Here is a 17,883-nt window from a genome sequence, read left to right on the forward strand (position 1 = left end):
CTTCCACACAGGCTCATAAATAAGACCTTTGGAGACTGAGAAAAGCCAGAAGAAAACGAAATGTGCAAACAAGAGAGCTGGAGATGAAATGACTCTACCCTAAAGAAGCAATGCATTCCTGGAGGGAAAGCAGGACAGTCATCTAGTCAGAAGATGCCACCTGCCTCTGCCAGGGGGAAGGGCCTAGAGACCCCATGAAGTCTTGGGAAATCTCCAGAATCCCTGACTTTATGCAGGCAAGATGAAGGAAGGGCTGTACAGCTCTCGCCTAGTATGCCTGAGGAAACATCCACAGCAGGATCTATAGGGCAAAGCTATCTCTGTCGAGTTTCCAGGAAGAGCAATGACTGCCACCATGGGTCCCTCCATAATCTGCAGGGTTATCAACAACCCTGAGCCACCAAGAACACACACACACGTTAGGTCACAGGTTTGTCACCATCCCATTCTCTCTTGCTCCCTACTCCATGTGGATGATCCCCAGCTTACAAACAGAGCCACAGACCTATCCTTGACTCATTCCCTTCCACCTGGCAAGAAAATGCGGTACAGATGTATCCCACCTCATGTCCTAGTGCTGTCCCTATGACAATAATTTTTAAATTCTTTTAAAATAAATATATAATTGTTATATATCAATTACATTTTTAAAGAATTAAAAAGTATATAATTATATATAATTTAAATCAGGGCTCACAAGATACTCAGTGGGTAAAGGTGCACTTCAAGTGGTGCACACCTTTAGTTCCAGCACCAGGAGGCAGAAGCACAAAGAACTCTGAGTTTGAGGCCAGTCTGCTCTACACAGAGAGTTCCAGAGCAGCCAGAGCTACATGGTGACCTGGCTAACTTTTTGTCAATTTGATACAGTCATTTTGCCTGGTAAGCCTGTGATAACTTTTCTTGATTTATGATTGATGTGGAAGGGTCCAACTCACTGCGGGTTAGCAGCCTCAGGATGGAACTGGAACCATGGGAAGGGCAAGGAAGGGTGAATGGGCAATGTCCAGTTGCTCAGTCCACTCCCCTCTGTGTTTTGCACATGCCTTCTGAAGCCGTGGTTCAGGTCACCTGACAGTTCACTATTCTACCAGTCTTTCCATTCTTTTTTGGTTTTGGTTTTTCAAGACAGGGTTTCTCTGTGTAGCCCAGGCTGACCTGGAACTCACCCTGTAGCCCAGGCTGGCCTGAACTCAGAGATAGCCTACATCTGCCTTTGGGGTTAAAGGCGTGCATCATCACTGCCCAGTGTTCTTTCTATTCTTTTGGGTAGAAAAATAAATAATAGATTCCATTGATTAAATGATGTAGATAGAATAGCAATATAAATTGCTAATTATAAAAAAAAATCAACACCAGGAAATAAAGGCCTTGCTTTCAGACAGACTTGATCAACTCAGGATGCAAGCTCATTCTGAGCTAAAGCTGTTCCCAAGGTGAAGGGATCCCCTCACTGGCTGCACGTCAGACTCACCTGGAACACTAAGAAACAAGGAAAGAAGCAGTCTAGACAGGAAGCCATTGAGGAGAACCCTTAGAAATTGTGATAAAAGATGCAGAAGTGTAGCTCTTGACAGTTGTTGGCTTCTGGAGGGGATGGGAAAGGACTCAGATATCTTTAAGGGGCTGGCCATGGGGACTTTGGCCATGTCCAATGAGTATATGAGCAACACAAACTGTACTTGGTGTATTGTGGGGGGAGGGTGGCACAAGAATAGGAGGGTGGACCTGGGAAGATTAGGAATCAAGTGTGTTTGGGATGCATTGTATGAAATTCCCAAATAATCAATAAAAATAATATATTAGAAAAAAGAAAAGAAAAAACAATGAAAGTTCTTTGGTCAGAGCACCCTTCTACTGTAACAGCCCCCCCCCCATACACACATGTGCAAGAAGGCTGTGATAGAGTCTCTTCTTGTTAAAACACAAGTTGGGAGAAAAACAAAGCAAAGCATGAATCCAGGTACTTGGGCCTCTTTCCAAACCAAATAAGCCAGCCCCTGGTGAAAGGATCTAAAAACAAGTCTTCCTAGTCCCAAGAGAATCCTCACAGAAAGCAGAGCTGAGAGCATCCAGAGCCCCCTGTATCTAGACATAGGGGAGCTCCTTGGAGTAAGGAACGTGAGGTAGCAGAGGGGCAGAGACAACTAGGAAGCTGGCACCAGCTCTTGCTCAAACATACACCACACAGGGTGGCTGGTAAGAAGCACAGGGAGACAGACAGGCACGCTTAACGGCACTTACTGGGAGCTACGGCCTAAAACCATCCACATCTGACACTGTGTCCTGCACAACTGGTTAGAGTGCACAGCCCTCCAGCAGCCTGCTGCCAAGCTTTAGCAACACACACACACACACACACACACACACACACCCGTGGTACTAGTGGTAGGCGTGTAAACATGAACTTTACGGATGGAAACTTGAGAACAGTATCAAGCAGCATGGCAAGCACCTATATAAGTATCTATCTAGACATTAGTAGCCATCCACCTAGTAGAAATGACATGTAGATATGCTCCTTATAATTCAGCACTCTTGCTTTCAGCAATGTCTCTGACAGATGCAGCTGCAGAAACACGAAACAACACATGCAAAGTGATTCTTGCAGCACTGTATGTAATAAAGACAGAAAACAACACAAATCAGGGACTGGAAAAAAAAGACAAAGATACTTCCAGGTGATGGGATACTATACAACCATTAGGAAAAGAAAAATAGGAGCTGTTAAAAGCACTGGCTGCTCTTACAGAGAACCAGGGATTCAGTTCCTAGCACCCACAAGATGTTAAGTCCAGTTCCAGGGGACCTGATGCTCTCTGCTGGCCACTAAGAGCATTGCACACATGTGGTGCACAAGGATTACATGCCAGGAAAACACCCATATATATAAAATGAATGAAAATGTTAAAAATAAATAAGGAAGATGAACTCAGATGGCAACAGTGCTTGCTGCCCAGACTTGAAGCCCACGCGGCAGGAAGGAGAGCCAAATTCCACAAGTTGTTCTCTGATCCCCACACATGTGCTATATATGATACAAGCATACTCTCGCACACACAATGAATAAGTAAATATTTTTAAAAGAACTACAGAGATGGTTTTGCAGATAAGTGGGCCAGAAGGCAAGCAGTGGGGAAGAACAAGCATCACATAACACAGATTTGTATTGTATTTTGTACCTTAAGTCAGAAAGTATACTATCTATTCAAAATAGCTCAACTTAGTTTTAAAACAGAATTTCAAACTGCTGTGAAGCCTGTAAAACAATACAGTCTTTTTAAATTACAAATCATGATCTTATAGTTATAAAATCTGGTAAAGCACATAATATTAGACACCAGAAGATCATAAATAGGATATCTGCCCACACCACATAACTAACCACCAAAGAGTGAGAATACTCAGTGTTCAGACAAAAACAAACACCACAGGACATCATAACATATAATCTTTCATTAAATGATAATCCCCCCTCATTTCAATGTTGCAATCATTTTCAAAAGTCCTCACTCCATTCTCGAAAAGCATGCTGAGAGTAATGGTACACCTGCAATCTCAGCACCTGGGAAGAGACAGGAAGATCAGGAAAGAGCGCAGTCACAGAAGCCAGTCACAAGGTGGGCAGGCTGCTGAATCACACTGCAGGAGGCGCGGAGACACATCTTCACAGCAGCGCAAACCTGGGAGCTGTCTGGCGAACCTCCTGACACTGGATGGCCACCTCCATTTCTCACAAATGACTCTTCTTCTAATAGAGATTCCCATGAGCTTAATTTAGTATCTGCTGTAAATTCAACTTCACAGTTTGTGCAGACAGAAAGCAAACTAACTATACTCAAGAGCAGCCAAGACAGCTGTACTCTTACAGCAGGAAGTGGAAATAGAGGATCCCTGAGCAAGCTGGCTAGACTAACCAAATTAGCAAGCTCTGGACACCAGTGAGAGACCTTACCTCAATATATGAGGTGGAGAGTGATTGAGGAGCTCCAGAGTCAGTTCCAGGCCTCCACAGGCACACACACACACACGTGTGCACATACAAGTACAAACAAACATACATAAGCACACTACATACATACACACACAAAATAAGATGATCTCTCGGGGACTTCTATATGTTTTCCCAATTTAATCTCTCTATATATACTTTTTGTTACTAATACAAAAAACAAACAAAAAACAAAAACAAAAGCCTTGACAGAAACAATTAAATAGAGAAAAGACCAATTTTTGTCTTACAGTTTCAGAGTTTCCGTCCTTGATCAGCCGCCTGAAATGGAATGCAGAGCACCTGGCGGTAGCGGGTGGCAGAGGACACAGAGGAGAGGTCAGGGACAAGACGCATCCTCAAAGGTATATAGGAGAAACCTCCTCACTCTAGTCAGGCTCCACCTCCTGTAGTCTCCACCACCTCATGAGAGTCAACATGAATCCATCAATCATGATCCAAGCCCCATTGCTGGCAGCAACGCCTTTAACACATGAGCTTTCTCAGATTTAAACCATAACATAAAGTTTGAATGCCAAATCTGGCGTGGTGGTGCATGCCTTTAATCCCAGCACTAAGGAAGCAGAGGCAGGTGGATCTCTGTGAGTTCGAGGCCAGCTTAGTCTACAAAGTGAGTTCCAGGACAGCCAGGGCTACACAGAAAAATCAACCAACCAAACAAACAAACAAACAAACAAACAAAACAAAAACCCCACCTTGAATGCCAATTAACCTGACTACAGTCAAGAGTAAGTTAGACTCTTAGCAGGACTGCAGGGCTTCAGGAAGGCATTCACTGAACACACCAGTCTTCACTCCCCTAAGAACAGATGTAAATAAGGAAAAGATCCTGTCTGTAACTTCAGCTCTGCCCATCTTAAGATGAGTGGACCCAAATGATGTCTGAGGCCTGTCAAGGTTGGGGAAAGGTTCCCACAGTGAAGGAAAGGCTCAGGCATCTTTCTCACACCAGCAGCACTCCAAGCAGATAGAACAAACTGCAGTGTACAAAACAAACCATGGAGAAAGAAATAGGACTTGGGAGCCCTTGTGGGCTAAGGATGTGGGTCAGCAGGTAGACCATGCCTTGACTGCCCAAGCTCTCAACTTGGGTAAACGCCAGTGATCTCGGCATTCAGAAGACTTGGCAGAAGAATCAGACATTCAAGGTCATTCTCAGTTGCCTATTGAGTTCAAGACCCTATCTCGAAACAAACAAACAAACTTGTTTGTTCCAGGAGAAGAAAACAGACAAAGAAAAAGGAGTTACCCAAGTTAAGTTAGAGACCACTAGCACTCACTATCAGCAAGGACGAGACCCAAGGAAAAGGCACTGCTGAACCAAGCGGGAGTCCACTTTGCTGAACAATGACGATCAAACCTAGTATGTGGCCCTACCTAAGGAACCTAGCCCACACAGTCAAGGTAATAACCATTTTCCCAAGCAGATGAGCAACGATGGTTCCTAGCTAGTCAACTGGTCACAAATCGCCATGACTAGCTAATACTTTTAACCCTGTTGTTATCCCAGACACATACAAAGTAAAACTCTCATTCCATATGTACTGAGCACCTTGTCTGCAAAACAAAGAAATGAGCGGGGTTTCTTGACACTTGAAAATACACAACCAGGATCTCGAAGACCAAAGATTGAATTCAAAGAAAAACGGAACATTTTAAAAAGTCAAAGATCAAGCAAAGATGGACATGGAAGAAGCAGCTGAAAATCGCAACAGCATACAGGACATTGAGCTTTCCTCCAGGAAAGACGGGCCTCCCTAAGCAGCCTGCTGTGTCCAAGACAAGTCTTTTTTTAAAATAGATTTATTTATTTATTTATTTATTTATTTATTTATTATGTATACAATGTCCCTCCTGCATGTATGTCTGTAGGCTAGAAGAGGATGCAAGATCTCATTACAGATGGTTGTAAGCCACCATGTGGGTGCTGGGAATTGGACTCAGCACCTCTGCAAGAGCAGCCAGTGCTCTTAACCTCTGAGCCATCTCTCCAGCCCCAAGACGAAGTATTTATGTTTCACTATTTATACCTAGGGCCAAAGTAATCAATAAACTCAATGCAATCTTAGAAGAAAATCTTTATGGCTGTTTTTACTTGGATCTAGAAATGGATAAAACTGATTCTAAAATGTGCACAGAAACACAAAAGAGTAAACCAAGTCAACATTTGAAGAACAGAGCTGCGTGCTTTAGTCTACCAGATTCTAAGATTTGTTTAAAGCTATAGGTGACGATGATGGCACAAAGGGACAAATTCTGCAGTGAATTAACAAAACATAGGGTTGTGATAACCCCACAAACATAGATACCAGATTCACTCGGCAGTGATGTGCTCTGCATGTATATGTGTGCAGTGTGTACGCATGTATCTTCACCACTCTGTTGTTCTCACTGAGGCAGGGCCTCTCACTTAAACCCAGAGCTCCAGGACTCAGTCCAGCTGGTCAGCTGGCCCAGGGATCCCCTATCCCTGCTTCCTGAGTGCCAGGCCTACAGGTGGGTTTCTATTCCTAGCTGGCATTTATATGGTATATGAATATATGAAATCCTGTCCTCACAATGGAGCAGTGGTGTAGGAGGTACTTCTGTATTTATGTTGCTTTCGTTGGCTGAATAAAGATACTGCCTTGGCCTTTTGATAGGGCAGAATTTAGATAGGTGGAGTAGACCGAACAGGATGCTGGGAAGAAGGACAGACTGGTAGACGCCATGATTCTCCTGCCCGAGACAGACGCTGGTTAGACTCATGCCAGTAAAGCCACAGTCAAGTGGCAATACACATTAATAGAAATGGGTTAATCAAGATGTGAGAGCCAATAAGAAGCTAGAAATAATGGGACAGGCAGTGTTTAAATGAATACAGTTTCTGTGTAATTATTTTGGGGTTAAACTAGCAGGGCGGCAGGAGCCGGTGTGGTTATTTGAGGGGGTGTGTGTGTTAAGCTAGTTGAGCGGCAGGACACAGCCTGCTCCTCTTTACTACAGAGCAGAAAGTGCTATACCCACTGAGCCACCCCCAAGCTCTAGCAAGACTCTTTTCAGTGACAGAGCAAAGTCAACATGGGAGAAAAAACAAAAACCACCAATAAAGATCAAAATTTGTTCCAAGTAAACTGTAAAATGTAAGGTAAAGTGTCAAAACCTTTTCATGACCTTTGAGTAGACATTTTTCATGCAAACTCCCCCCCCCCAAAGATCATTAAATGAGATTACGTTAAAGTTAAGGATACTATGACAACAAGCAGAAGATGACGGTACCGGTGGAAGAAAAGGCCATCATAAATGTAGGGTAAAGGGCCAGGGAAAGAATATTTTGACCCTGACATCAGGGTAAAGGACTTGAAATCCCACTGATCCCTGAGCTTGCCCCAAACTCAGGACTTGAACTGCCACTAATTCCCACACTGGAAAGCTCTACCACCATACCACCACCCCAACCAAGAAATCCTACATAATCCCTTTATTCGGTTGCTGCTTCTCATCTGTGCAGTGGAGGCAGCCACCCTCCAAGGTTTTTTCCAAGAAATCTTGTGTGAGGTTTGTTGTGAGATGTGACATTTTCCCCAGAGCAGAGCGAGGCTGTTAAGACTTTTGCCAGGGAAACCCTCCTCTGCTGGAGCACAGCTATAATAATACTTCTGTTGGGGAAGCCTTTCCCTTCATTGCTGCAACATGTACATTCTTTTATATGCTAACTAAAACAATCAATGTGTGAATTATTTCAAAAAGAAAAGGTAATCAGGGGCTGGAGAGATATTTGACTTAGCAGTTAAGCCTAGAGGCAGCTCTTCCAGAGGTCCCAAGTTTAGTTCCCAGCATTCAAATGGAAGTCTCAGAGAATCTGACACCCTCTTTTGGCCTCCACAGGCACTACACATATGTGGTACATAGACATACATTCAGGCAAAACATTCATATATAAAGGGAGAAAAAAAAATTTTCAAGACAGGTTCCTCTGTGCAGCCCTGGTTATCCTGGAACTCACGCTGTAGACCAGGCTGGCCTCAAACTCACAGAGATCCACCTGCCTCTGCCTCCCAAGTGCTGGGATTAAAGGCCATTACTGCTAATGGGGGGGGGTGTTAAGAAATTACTGTAGTTTTGTTTTAATTAGTCTTCATGTTTCTAGACCTTGAAATAAATCTTGACCATATGGGGGGAAAGGGGTGGTTTGTCTTTTTTTTTTGTTGTTTTATTTTGTTTTGTTTTTTTGAGACAGAGTTTCTCTGTGTAACAGCCCCTGGCTGTCTTGGAACTTCCTCTGTAGACCAAGCTGGCCTCGAACTCAGAGACACAACATGCCTCTGCCTCCCATCCCAAGTGCTGGGATTAAAGGCGTGCACCACCACTGCCTGGCTATCGTTAAAATTAAATAAAACAGACAAACTAGTCAAACTCATTTTAAAGGAGAAGGAGAGAATGGAAGGGGGAAGGGGAAAGAAAAAGGCAGATAGAATGAAAACACAAATTATTAGTATCAGGAATACACTACAGGCATTAAGAGGATTGCAAGAAGGAATGGGGATGTGGCTCAGGTGGCAGAATTCTTGCCTAGCATCCATGAAGTCCTTCTTTCCATCCCCAGCACTGCATAAACCAGGAATGATGACCAACATCTGTAATCCCAATACCAGGGATATGGAGGCAAAAGGACCAGAAGTCCAAGGTCTGGTCTACACGAGACCTGTCTCAAAACAAAAACAAACAAACAAACAAAAAAAACAAAAAAAATACCAAACCAACAGAATAACCAGGTAACCAGGAAGTATTACAAACAAAAGAAGCAAGGGGAATGAATCTAAGGTGCTGAAACACAAGAGACTTGGGTTCCCTCTGAGCACTCTGAACAGTAGGAAGGTGCTAGCAAAACAGAGTCCAAAACAGGCGTGCTCATAATTTCTACTCCAGAGCCAAGAATCACTCCATGGTCAGGTATCAAGCTGACATTCACAACCTTTCTCTATTCATACTATAATCGAATTTTAAGAAGTTATTTTAAAAGTTCTATACAAGTTGTATGAATAACAAAATGTGGTATATTCATGCAATGGAATGTTACCAAATATTTAAAAGGAAAGCCTGCCAGCAATGGGGGCAGTGGGGGTGGGGCAGAGAGGCAGGTGGATCTTTGAGTTCGAGGCCAGTCTGGTCTACAGAGTTCCAGAACAGCCAAGGCTACACAGAGAAACCCTGTCTTGAACACCCCCACATACAAAAGACATAAAGGAAAGCCTGATACATGCTACAGCAGGGATGGCCTTGAAAATACTCTATTAATTAAAAAGTGCCAGGCACAAAAGAATGTTTTGCATCATTATCTTCATATGAGATCCATGAAATGAGCAAATTCAGAGAGACAGAAATATAACTAGAGAGTTACCAAGAGGCGAGAGGGGGGGAAAATAGGAGACATTTTTTAAGTTCATGTGTATGGTGTTTTGCCTACATGCATGCCGGTGTACCACACACATGCCCGGTACTCCAGGAGACTATGAAGCCATTGGATCCCCTGGAACTGTAGGTACAGGTGGCTGTACACCAGGTTGGCTTCAAACTCAAGACGTCTTGTTTTAGTCTCTCAAGTACTGAGACTATAGGCACGTGCCACGAATGAACTACTCCCAAAATTCTGGAGGAGTGTGTTGTGCAGGGAAACAGGGAATGAGGTGAACCCTGCCTGCATAGGCTTATAATTTACCTAAGGACCCAACTACTCACATGAAGCTAGTAGGAAATTCTACGAGACTGTATCTGGTTCAGAGTTCATCTGTGTTACACAAAAACAATGTTCAAAAAAGCTACAGAAGGGGCTGGAGAGATGGCTCAGCAGTTAAGAGCATTGCCTGCTCTTTCAAAGGTCCTGAGTTCAATTCCCAGCAACCACATGGTGGCTCACAACCATCTATAATGAGGTCTGGTGCCCTCTTCTGGCCTTCAGGCATACACACAGACAGAATATTGTATACATAATAAATAAATAAATAAATAAATATTTTTTTAAAAAGCTACAGAAAACTATCAGGGTCAAGAGATACCAAACATGGCTTCAGGAGACAGACAGGAGCAGAGCGGTCAAAGATGGGCAGATTAGGAACACTAGAGACTGTTAGGAACACAACTACCAAAAAATCTGAGACAACAGGGCAAGGGAAGTGCAGAGGAATGAGGGCAAAGGAGGTCTGAAGGAGTGTGCCCTCTTCCGCAAGACCTGAGCAGCAGTCTGAATGTCTACTAGACCCAGACACCACGTTAGCATGTGCAGGCCCTCCCCATATGTCTAATTCAACTTCAGGATGGCAATGTACCTCATGCTCCTCACTGGAAAAATGACTCTGCAACTCACCAGTGTACCCAAATTCCTCCACGAACACACATGATTCCACATTTCTTCAGCTTCTACTACCTATCAGTCTGCTCACTCAAAGGGAGCCAGATTCCTGGTTAAATCATTCAGTGGCTTTTCCCACATATCCCACAACAGATTCTTCCATACTACAAGGACCTTGTTAGGGCTGGAGAGATGGCATCCTTAGCAAAGCACTTGCTGACAACCTTGGGGGTCTGAACTCTGATTCCCAGCACCTACATGAACATAGGCTTGAGGGCACAGGACTATAATCTCAGCTCTGAGCTCAGGGCCTCATGAATACACAGAAACTTTCACCCTGGAAAAAACTATCAACAGCCGCTGAAGCTTAGGATAATTTCAGGCTGAGGCAGGCAGATCTCTGTGAGTTCAAGGCTAGTCTGGTCTACAGAGTGAGTTCCAGGACAGCCAGGGGTACGTGGAGAAACCTTGTCTCAAAAAACAAAAGAAAAACAAAGAAACAAACCTGGAATAAAGAAGAAGCTCTCTCTCTTTGCCTGTTGGCCCTCACTAGAGAGTTCAGTTAAGACTGACACAAGAACCTACAACTTCAGGACTCCAGTGCATACTGAAGAAGATGAGACATCCAGCCTCAGGGACTGAACAACTGCTGGATTTTGAACCTTCCATTCATAGACAGCCAATGTTGGATTAGTTGGACCACAACCTGCAAGTCATTCTAATAACTCCCCTTTCCATATATACAGGGAAATTCATTCTGTAAATTCTGTCCCTCTAAAGAACCCTGACTACACACAGGGAAGTCCTGCCTCCTTCTTCAATCTCCTCCAGACCACCCTGTCCAAAAAGACTGACTCAGAATATAAATCAGGTCAGGCAGGTGGCTCATACCTATAGCCAACACTTAAGTGGGGCAGAGGAGGGTCAGGATTCCTGACCACCCTGGGCTACAACAATGAGAATTTATCTCAAAAAGAGGGAGCGGTGGTCGGGTGGTAGTGACGTATGCCTTTAATCCCAGCACTTGGGATGCAGAGATAGGTGGATCTCTGTGAGTTCGAGACCAGCCTGGTCTACAGCTTGAGTTCCAGGCTCCAAAGCTACAGAGAAACCCTGCCAAAAGAAAAGAAAAAAAAAAAAACACAGAGTGGGGAGACTATACATCAGGTCCTATTACTCCTCTCCAAAACTTCACAAACCACATGAGGGGCCAGCAAAGCCCTGCTCTTCCCAGGCATTCTCCTGGCATTCTTGTGCAGCCTCCTTCGCTCTCTCTCAGCTCTTCCGGCCAGGCCTGTGCTAAGCAATCCCAGCCTCAGGGCAGTGGCAGGCTGGTACCCTTGAGCTGACACCCTCTGCCTGCAACAATTTGGCCGACAGCTTGCTCCCTACCTCCCTCCTTGCTTTATTCAAAAGTGACCTCAGCCGCTGGTCGAGCAATACCACCCTACACTGGAGTTACCTCTGTCTATAGAACAAAGGTTCTAAGAGGGGAGGAGTTTCATTCTGCTCTCTATTGATCAAAATACTACCTAGCACATGTGTGCTCAATAAACATTTGTAGAAGAAAAGGGAAACACCAAGAAAAAAGTTTACTGCTGAATACTTTCAACACTCCTAAAAGTGGATTGTTCTTAGGCAAGTCACTAAAATTTGAAAAGAATATGTGGGACATAAAAAAAAATACCAGAGTCTATTTTTTTCTCTTTATGACTAAACCATTTCCACCCTAAATGATCCTGGCAAAATGTTACCATCTGCTTACCCCTAGAAAATTCATCAACAATACCACCAACTACCACCAACACCATGATCACCACCATCATCTTCATCACCACAACCACTACCACCATTGCAACCACCACATCAGATGATTCTTAGCTTCCAACTCTTGCTTAGCCCCACACCATGTGTTAGACCTCAGGTTTTTCTGTCTCATCTACATAAACATAAACCCTAGAAAAACACAGTCTGTGGAGGATGAAGGACAGTTTAGAAGTAAAATCCATAGTCTTTCAGATAAAGAATCCTCCAAGTCTAAGGAAACTGATCTTCAAACAAGGCAAGCAAACCAACACAAAAAGCATGCAGCAAAGAAGTAACTATTTGATTGAGTCATTAGTTCGGATAAAAATCTACCTATTTTAATTGCAAAAAACACTTTTGTTGTAAGAAGATATTTGGAACATCACGAAGTTTAAGAAGGGATGATGGTTCCTGTCAGTCATCCTGAATGTGAGACAGAGGCAGGAAGATGGCCAAGCTAGAATTTCAGGTCATGCCGGTCTACACATCTGACTCAAAAAAAAAAAAAAAAAAAAAAAAAAACAGAAAAAAAAACTTAATTTTTTTTCTATCTTTCCTAAATCTCAATTCCCTATAAACAGCAATTTTGGTTTAAAATCCTTTCATACTTCTACATATATAATAAGTAATTGTTTGTTTTTGAAAAATGGAGTCAAACCCTATAGAATAAGCCTCTAAATGTCTTTTTTCTTCCATTTACTGTAACATGGGTGGCCTTCATTGGTGGCTCTTTGAAGTATGTGGAGAAGGCTCTTGCCACCAAACCTGATGACTTATTTCATCTCCAACACCTACTTAAGGGAGGAAAGAGACGTGAGTATGTAAAGTTGTCTTCTGACTTCCACATGCGCACATGACACATGCAAGCCCAAACAGGATCATACGAAGACGATTAAACAGAAGCATGCCTGCAGAAAACATCCTTGTGTGCCTTGAATGGACTTCCTACAATGACAGGCCCATGCATTTTATTTTATTTTATTTTATTTCAGACAGGGTCTCACTAAGTAACTCTGGCTGACCTAGAACTCCCTGTATAGACTAAGTAGCCTCAAACCCACAGGGATTTGCCAGCTTCTGTCTGCCTCTTAAAAGTGTCTACAACCACACTGATCAAGGTCTGCAATTTTGTTTGTTTGTTTGTTGTTTTTTAATTTTGGGAGACAGTGTTTCTCTGTGTAGTCCTGGCCATCAGGGCACTCAGTCTGCACACCAGGCTGGCCTTGAACTCACGGAAATTCACCTGCACTTGCCTCCGCTTCCTGAGTACTGGGATTAAAGGCATGCCCGGCTAGGTCTGTACTTTTTAATTTCATGTCTCTAAATTTTTAGAAAATTAGTGATGGCAAAAAGACCTTTAGTTTATGTGGTTTATCTCAAATACTGTCCATATTAGAAAATAAAGTTGAAAATTTTAAATATATCCATTTATTCATGCAAAACTAAGCATTTTTATTATTTATTTTTATAGCTAAATATCTGCTTCTTCCCAAACAAGTAAACTTGGTTGATAAGCATAGCTCTTCCCTAAGCTTCTCAAAGGCTGCCTGCCTTACAGAATCTGAAGTCTCCACAATCTTCTCTAAAGGAACATTGAAAACTACTTCCTCACCTTGCAGTCTGAAGGCATCTCTCACCCCTGTGCAACCATGTATCACATACGAATCTGCTGATCCCTTAGAAAATGTTGGTTCCCTGACTATGCCTGTAAATATCACACTGGTATGGGCAACATAGTGGCAATACAAATTCTCTAAAATCAGTTTGAAAAGGAAAAATAAATTTTAATACAAATAATCACAGTCCACCAGTTGCAGTTCCAAGTAAAAATGACAGATCAGAAAACAAAAGAGAAAAAGAAAAATGAAAAGGTGGCTGTTCAGGTGACCACGCAAATAGTTGCTCCAGTGTTGTTATCGGGAACACTGTCTCACATCAGTATACAGCAATGAGGTTTATACATATTCCCACTAGGTCTCAGAGCATCAAAAGAATACGCACACAGGCCGGCAAGATGGGCTGAAGACTCTTGGCACTCAAGCCTGACAGCCTGAGTTGATTCCTGGAACCCATGGAAAGGTAGAAGGAGACAACAGAGTCCCCAAAGTTGTCCTCTGACAAAGACAACCCAGACACACACTTCTAAACTCACAATGATAATAAATAAACTTTGTTTGTTTGTGAGTTTTGTTTGGTTTTCAAGACAGGGTTTCTGTATAACTGCCCTGGCTGTCCGGGAACTTGATTTATAGACCAGGCTGGCCTCAAACTCAGAGATCATCCTGCCTCTGCCTCCCAAGGACTGAGTTTAAAGGCATGCTCCATCAACACCAGGATAATAAAATTTATTTATATATACACACACACAAAAGGAGAAGGCAGGTCAGAAGCACCTATAATTTCAACACTTGAGGAGCGGAGAAGAGACCAAGGTCTTTCTCTGCTATGTACTGAGTTAGGGACCCACCTAAGCTACATAAGACCCATCTCCCCTCCAAACCCCTGAGAGGTATCAGAGACACCTAGGCCAGGATTCCTGGATGTGAGCTTCCTGGGTCGTTTCCAGTTTAGTCAACACTTTCTGAAAGTCTCTACCAACTTTCTGAAGCTATATCAAAATCAGCAGATTATAATGTTCTCAGTGGTGAATTTGAAGTATCTTAGCAAATTGTCACACTTGCCTACTTCACATCAGTGCTCAAAAGAACTACTGATTCAAGGTGGAATAGAACCAAGTTGCCCACACTTGCTTGAGTTGAGGTATTTCATACAAGAAAAGAAAATGTCAGGCTAGACAGGTGGCTCAGCAGTCAAGAGAACGTACTGCTCTTGCAGCTTCAGGGAGGAGCTGAAGTCTCTGGCCTCCCGCAGGCACCTGCATTTATGTGCACATACCCATAGACATACACGTAATTAAAAATAATTAAAAGAAAAAAAGGAGCTAAAGAAATGGCTTAGTGATTAAGAGCACTGGTTACTCTTCAAAAGGATCAGGGTTTGATTCCTAGCAGCCCACATGTGACTCACAACCACCTGTAACTCCAGTTCCAGGGTTTCTGATGCCTTCTTCTGGCACTATAGGCCCTGCATACAAGTGGTGCACAGACATACATGCAGACAAAACACATACACAAAAAATTTTTTAAAAATTATTCCAGGAAATGGTGGCACTTGCCTTTAATTCCAGCACTTGGGAGGCAGAGGTAGGCAGATCTCTAGAAATTCAAGGTCAGTTTGGTCTACAGAGAGAGTTCTAGGATAGACGAGACTACCAAAGAAACCCTGTCTCAAAAAAACAAAACAAACAAATAGAATAAATAAAAGGAAATAGATAAAAGAAAAAATTAATAGCAACAACAACAACAACAACAAAGAGGTACTAGAGGGACAGTTATGCAGGTAAGGGCACTTGTTGCTCTTAGAGGATCCAGGTTCAATTGCCAGCATCTACACAATGGCTCATGACTATCTGTAACTCAGTTCCAAGGATCCAACATTCTTTTCTGACCTCTGAAGGTATCAAAATATTCATACACATAAAACAAACTAGACCTTAAGAAAAAACTTCAATTTTCAAATATAAGTTCACCCCAAAGCAGCCACTGTTTACAGTAGTCACCTACTGATAAGTATTTACGACGACTGAATCTCAAAGTCACGACTGAATCTCAAAGTCACGACTGAATCTCAAAGTCTATGAGAGCCTTGCATAGGCTATATTCGCTTATACAGTATGATGGTTCAATAAGTTCAGTTTGAGAAGTATCACTGCCACAGTACACCCAGGACCCTAGCTGGCCTTGGCAATGCATTAGTCTAAGCTGACCTTAACTGTTCGCCATCAACACAACAGGTGCGGTCAGCATTATGAACCAATTAAATAAAAGGTTAATAAAAATGTCAATGGCAGCTAAGCATCAGGAGAGAGGAAGGTGAAGAAAGCTCCATCACTGAGAACAGGGCTATTCCCCAGAGAAAGTAACAGAGCACTCCTCAGGTTAGGGGGCACACTGCTTCCACACTCAACTTCCCCCACCTTGCTCAAAGTGAGAACTTTCAAGCTAGTATCAATCAGGTTCCGGTCGAACTTTTCAGTCCACAACAGTGTGGATATGAGACAAGTGCAGTAAAACAATCCATGCTCTCCGGGTGGTGGTGGAGCACACCTTTAGCACCAGCACTCAGAGGCAGAGGCAGGAGGATCTCTGTGAATTCAAGGCCACCCTAGTCTATACAGTGAGTTCCAAGACAGCCTGCATTGTTACATTGAGAAACCCCCCTCTTGAAAAACCAAACAATAACCACCCCCGCCCCCAAAAATCCATGCCCGATAGTAGAGTGCCAACTTTTAGTGAGAGCAGATAGATGGGAAGAACTATGGATGCTTCAAGGCCACCTAAGTCCAGTCCTCTACCCCACAGAATGCAGGCCCCCAAACAGAAAAGGGACTTGTCCCATGTCAACAACAAACCAGAAGTGGACTCTGGCTAGAAACAGACGGAATAAAGTCATAATTTTCTTAGGCAAAGAACTGCTCCACCACTAACTAATAACTACAGTAGCAAAAACGCTAAGCAGATCTAGCAGGAGCTGACAGTATTGTTTCAGAAAGTCCTTTGACGCTACAGGAAAAGCCATGATCAGAAACCTGGAAAGCACTCACCATGTTCCACGAACACGTTGCAGTGTGGGCCCCCATGCCGTGATGACTCTCGCTTCCCTGACCCCTTGATAAAATGCAGGGCGGGCAAACTAGGCCTTCTTTGGTCCCCAAGAACTTTTCCAGGCTGCTGCCCCATAAAGCAATGAATGATAGGCACCCTTTTCCAGAAGAGGGTTCAAGATCTTCCAGAATGATCCGTGGGGATTAGCAGAAAACAGTATGTACCCAGAACTTCACACCACTGCCTCCCACGGCAGTAAATGGGGTCAATCACAGAAAGACGACTTCCATGAGAACGGGAAACTGGGTCTGAGGTTCACACGTGTAAACAGGAGTCTGGAATTCTATTCCAAGTTGATTAATTTGAAGTCATGTAATCGCAACGCTACCCAAAAGTTTCTTGATTCTAAGTGTATTTTGAGGGCTGAGGAAGAGTTTCTTTGCAAGAAGAGAATTTTAGATAGAAACATCCACAGGGAAGTCTGAAAAGGATCAACAGTACTAAAAGTCATTTCAACTCCCCAGCGGGCTGGAAACAGAACATCTTTGACGGCTCTCTGCACCTTCTCCTGTGGAAGTCACCAATCCCCTATCTGTCTCTCCAACCAATTTCCTGCCCTCTCTTCCCTACCCTGCTCTCCCGGAAAGATACCGGTCACACAGATCTCAACCAGAGCTTGCTCTCCACTCCGCCGAGAAGGAATGCATGGCCAGCAACCTTTAAGTCCGCTTTTTAAAAGGCCTGTGAAACCAATCCAGACTTTTCCTTTGCATTAAAGTTTTGGGCTGCACCGAGACCAATGGGGCTGTAGGTGACATTGGAAGAAGTCAGGACATCGGAGGCCGGCGGAAGCAATCTGGGAGGACCGCGGAGATCTCTTGACAGCAGGGAGATGATTTGAATGAGGGGTTCCGTGGCCAAACTTGGGGTTGGGATCGAGCGAAGGACGGCCTCGGGGTGAGAAAGAGACTTCCCCAGGCGGGGCGCGGGCGGCTTACTCGGGGCGACGCTCCTCCACGTCTCAGGAAACTGAGTGTCCCAGGTAGGCTGAAACTGAGACCACCCTGGATGGT

General features: G+C 43.6%; 2 protein-coding genes across 3 annotated transcripts in view; both read right to left on the reverse strand.

Annotated features, from left to right (window-relative positions):
- Abl1 (ABL proto-oncogene 1, non-receptor tyrosine kinase) overlaps nucleotides 1-17,629 on the reverse strand; it is a 119,717-nt gene extending 102,088 nt beyond the window's left edge. The window contains exons 1-2 of one of the 2 annotated variants that reach the window (XM_048432035.3): nucleotides 16,810-17,629; nucleotides 15,180-15,230 (exon numbers count right to left, since the gene is read on the reverse strand). In XM_048432035.3, the coding sequence (XP_048287992.3) occupies nucleotides 15,180-15,230; nucleotides 16,810-16,945 (187 nt within the window). In that variant the 5' untranslated portion in view covers nucleotides 16,946-17,629. The remainder of the gene's footprint in view (nucleotides 1-15,179; nucleotides 15,231-16,809) is intronic. The other variant, XM_048432037.3, reaches the window with a different exon arrangement.
- LOC146890486 (uncharacterized) lies at nucleotides 17,220-17,628 on the reverse strand. Its single transcript, XM_085681379.1, has one exon. It carries the CDS (start codon nucleotides 17,626-17,628, stop codon nucleotides 17,530-17,532), a length of 99 nt encoding a protein of 32 aa, XP_085537505.1. The 3' UTR covers nucleotides 17,220-17,529.
- Nucleotides 17,630-17,883: the final 254 nt, after the last annotated feature.

This window comes from Myodes glareolus, chromosome 21 (genome assembly GCF_982192425.1).
Source record: "Myodes glareolus chromosome 21, mMyoGla1.1, whole genome shotgun sequence".
NCBI classification, from domain to species: domain Eukaryota; kingdom Metazoa; phylum Chordata; class Mammalia; order Rodentia; family Cricetidae; genus Myodes; species Myodes glareolus.

What these genes read in the sequence shown, in the direction of transcription:
- LOC146890486 (XM_085681379.1), bottom strand. Translation starts at nt 17,628, where the DNA reads ATGTCACCTACAGCCCCATTGGTCTCGGTGCAGCCCAAAACTTTAATG.